General features: G+C 39.5%; 1 protein-coding gene across 1 annotated transcript; it reads left to right on the top strand.

Moving 5' to 3' along the window:
• Positions 1-686: 686 nt before the first annotated feature.
• LOC107301946 (anaphase-promoting complex subunit 4-like) lies at positions 687-1,964 on the top strand (the record flags this gene model as incomplete). Its single annotated transcript, XM_015831093.1, has 4 exons — positions 687-770; positions 1,016-1,102; positions 1,744-1,808; positions 1,922-1,964. Coding segments are annotated over 4 exons (279 nt in total), but the record flags the coding sequence as incomplete, so codon positions are not given.
• Between the last annotated feature and the right edge of the window lie 601 nt (positions 1,965-2,565).

Genomic DNA, 2,565 nt, shown 5'->3' with positions numbered 1-2,565 from the left:
TTCACCGGCAGGATGTGATTATTTGACTCCCATCCTGTTCCTAGGTTGGTTTGTTTTGTGAGCTCCGCTGTGTAGACCAAACCAAGAAATCAACTCCACAGGAAGGCTAAAACTTCTTTTTTAAATATCTTTATCTCTTTTTCTTTTTCTTTCTCTCTCTCTCTCTGTCTGTCTCTCTGTCTCTCTGTCTATCTATCTTATCTATCTACCTATCTATCTACCTGCCTGCCTACCTACCTACCTACCTACCTACCTAATCATCTATCATCCATCCATCCATCTCTCTCTCTCTCTGTCATCTATCATCCATCCATCTATTCCTATCTATCTATCTATCTATCTATCTATCTATCTATCTATCTATCTATCTATCTATCCATCCATCTCTCTCTCTCTCTCTCTCTATCTTATCTATCATCCATCCATTATCTATCTATCTATCTATCTATCTATCTATCTATCTATCTATCTATCTATCTATCTATCTATCTATCTATTTTTTTCCTTTTGGAGGGGAAAGCGATGATGATGATGATGATGATGATGATGATGATGATGATGATGATGATGATGATGATGATGATGATGATGTTTGAAGGTACCTTGGAGGTCATCTAGTCCAACCCCCTGCTCAGGCAGGAAACCTTATACCATTTGTCAGATTACAAACTGGTTCTCTAATTTAGATGGATACCAGCCTGCTCTCAACCTATTTACCAGAAGTGACTCGAATGGCCCGAAAATTTACACACATTTCAACTCTCCTGCAGGTACGGTAATAAAATCTCTGATGCCTTTTCCCACTAATATTTGATGATTGAATATTAAAGAAAAAGAAGATACAAAATATGTGGAACTTATTTTATCAATGGCTGGAAAAAGAGCTTAACTTGTATTACTAAGCAAAACAAGTCACAAATCTAAGCACTAATGAAATGTAATAATAGAAAATCAATACAATGTTATTTTTTTAAAAAAAACAACAACGATGTTTTTTTCTCCTATTTGTGAACAGTACATCAAGCTTTCCCTGAGTTGTATGTGTGAAGCTTGGGAAGAAATATTGATGCAAATGGATTCGCGATTAACCAAGTTTGTGCAGGTATGCTGAAAAAACGATCCCCTCCAGTTATTATTTTAATCCTGCATTACCCAGTACACTTTTTAATGACAAATAGTCCTGAATTTAAACAGTTCGTTTAGTGAATTGTTAGCAACAGCACTGAAAAAAAGTGACTTATGACCGTTTTTCACACTTACGCCCGTCGGCAGCAACCCCATGATCACGTGATCAAAATTCAGACGCTTGGCAACTGACATGTACTTACGACAGTTGCAGCGTCCCAGAGTCATGTGATCCCGTTCTGACCGTTGTAAGTCGAGGATTACCTGTATTTTATTAAAATCTTATGCTAGCAATCTCCCCTATAAGGTGACCCATCCGTGCCATCTTCCAGGATTCTTCTGACGTTGTCAGTCAAGTCCACTAGATTGAGATTTCCTGTTATTCTCCATCCCAGTCGGGTCTGACCATCTCGGCTATTGGAAGATCAGCTGGAAATAACAATGGGAAATTCATATGGAAGACAGGAAAGGAGTAAAATTCAGAGATAATATTTGGATGGTGACTCAGCCTGCTCTTTTCTTGCCTATAAACCTTGAGATCTGCCTTCTCTATATTCTTTTGTGGCGATTGAAATGCCTGGGTGCAACAATCTCTTTTTTTTTCCTTTTTTTTTTAAGGAGAAGGATACCACCACCTCTGTGCAGGATGAATTTATGGAGTTACTTTTGTGGGGCAAAGCAAGGTGCGTATTCAAACCTTGTCTAGATTTTGACTGTTCTTCCAACAGGAAAAAAAAATGAAGTTGTGTCCATTTTTTCTCCCTCCCCCCCCCCCTTCTTCTCCTTCTCCCAAAAGTATTGAACTTCAGGCCCTGCTAATGAATCAGCTAACAGTAAAGGTAGGCCAGCTTATGTAGTATGAAATTATGGTGGTTTGTGTTGTTTTGTCAAGCTGGACAAAAGGTGCCATTTCTTCCCACAGGGTTTAAAAAAACTGGGCCAGTCCATGGAATCTTCCTACTCCAGTATTCAAAAGCTGGTGATAAGTCACTTGCAGAGGTAAAAATTCAAGAGCTGCGTTGATTTAGATAATGTTTGTGATGGTTTTTTTTTAACTTGGAGTGTTCTCAATATTATTATTATTGCTCTTTTCTCAGTTATGGCCCTAAACCAGGGGTAGGCAACTTTGGTTCTTTTATGACTGGTGGACTTCAACTCCCAGAATTCCTGAGCCAGCCTGGCTCAGCTTGGAAACCTCTCCCTTTCCCCTCAGCATGGCTGGCTCAGGAATGCTGGGAGTTGAAGTCCACGAGTCATAAAAGGGCCAAGTTTGAAGACCCCTCAGTCAGAGGAACATATGAAAGCATAATTAATGTTAATTAATGTAGACTTTATTAGTTTAGAGCAGGGGTAGGCAACCTTGGCTCTTTTAGGACTCCTGGACTTCAACTCCCAGAATTCCTGAGCCAGCATGGCTCAGCTTGGAAACCTCTCCCTTTC

This window comes from Protobothrops mucrosquamatus, unplaced genomic scaffold (genome assembly GCF_001527695.2).
Source record: "Protobothrops mucrosquamatus isolate PMUCROS unplaced genomic scaffold, P.Mucros_1.0 scaffold20259, whole genome shotgun sequence".
Classification (NCBI taxonomy): domain Eukaryota; kingdom Metazoa; phylum Chordata; class Lepidosauria; order Squamata; family Viperidae; genus Protobothrops; species Protobothrops mucrosquamatus.
The sequence above is the reverse complement of the archived record's forward strand: the minus strand, read 5'-3'. Positions and strand labels throughout refer to the sequence as shown.